The sequence below is a fragment of the Verticillium alfalfae genome, genomic scaffold (assembly GCF_000150825.1).
Source record: "Verticillium alfalfae VaMs.102 supercont1.3 genomic scaffold, whole genome shotgun sequence".
Lineage (NCBI taxonomy): Eukaryota > Fungi > Ascomycota > Sordariomycetes > Glomerellales > Plectosphaerellaceae > Verticillium > Verticillium alfalfae.
This window is the reverse complement of record NW_003315036.1, coordinates 1953165-1954341: the sequence shown is the minus strand read 5'-3', so window position 1 is coordinate 1954341 and position 1177 is coordinate 1953165. Positions and strand designations below refer to the sequence as shown.

Below are 1177 nucleotides of genomic sequence, written 5' to 3'. Positions count from 1 at the left end.
CTTGCCCCTGTCGCCAAAGAGGCGGTCGACTCGTCGAAACGATGCCGCGCAGACCTTGGTGCCCACGCCCTCCTCAGACTCTCGAACGATGACCAGACGGCTCTCGCCTTGGATGAGCACTTCGATTCGCAGACCGCCGTCATTTTCATGCAGCTTCTCAAAGTCGACGGCGGCACTCACGCCGCAGCAGCGCTCGCCTAGAAGTCCAGTCGCCAGGTCTTGGAGTCGGACCATCCGCGTAGGTGTCGTGCCGCTGAACAGGTTCACTCCTCCGCCGGAGCTCCTTCGCAGCTGCGCGTCCCAGAATCGAGAAACGGCAGGGATGACGGAGACGTTGTCGTGTCCTCCGATCCAGACCACGACGCTCTCGTCACCCGACTGCGAGCCTCTAGTCGGTAGTGGTGTCACCGTCACGCCGCCCTTGATACTGGCGAGCTTTTCGGGGGTTGTGACGGCATTGAGTGACGCGGCAGCGTCGCGCCGGCTATGTGGTGTCAACGGGACGAAATCGCCACTGGATCTTGCGCCGTTGACCGCGTTGCGAAGCGGACTCGTGCCCTCGATCTGCCCAAATACGCTGAAGGCAGTCAGCGCCGCACCTTGGATGCCCGAGCTCTGCTTGCCCAGGAGTGTTGAGCCCAGTGGGCTGGCGCCCTCAATATCCCAGATGCCCCAGGAGCCATCGGCCAGGAGAGCGAACACTGCGCGGCCGTGCGATATCCAGGCTGCATCCAGAATCGGTTTTCGTGTGGCCGTGGGTCGGGCAAAGGGCTGATACAGGGATAGAACCCATGAACCTTTGGTTGGGAATGGGCCGATGGACTGATCATCCGGTGGCAGGGAGGCCGCAGCATAATCGTAGATTCGAGCTGCTTGGGAACCCGCAACGACCAGCAGCTGCGATGTATTTGTGGGGTTGAAAGAGATGCCGGTCAGGGAAGTTGGGAGATATTCAGTCTGGAACGGCCTGACGCGGCTCTTATCCTCGCCTTCAGCCTTGATATCCAGCGGCACGTCCCACAGCCGTAGCACACCAGAGGCTTCCTTGTTGTGCGAAGCTACGACGAGACGGCTCCTGGCGCGCCAGTGAAGCTCCGGCCTGCTCGCGTATCCGATCGCTCGTGCTAGAACTCTTTGTGGTTTGCGAGAGACAACGCAATGCCATGGCTGTGTTTGG

At 60.9% G+C, this 1177-nt stretch overlaps 1 protein-coding gene across 1 annotated transcript in view; it reads right to left on the bottom strand.

Moving 5' to 3' along the window:
* VDBG_03102 (conserved hypothetical protein) overlaps positions 1-1165 on the bottom strand; it is a gene marked incomplete at both ends in the record, with an annotated part of 1634 nt that extends 469 nt beyond the window's left edge. The window contains 2 exons of the mRNA XM_003006917.1: positions 41-869; positions 1015-1165. Coding sequence (XP_003006963.1) covers positions 41-869; positions 1015-1165 — 980 coding nt within the window. The remainder of the gene's footprint in view (positions 1-40; positions 870-1014) is intronic.
* Between the last annotated feature and the right edge of the window lie 12 nt (positions 1166-1177).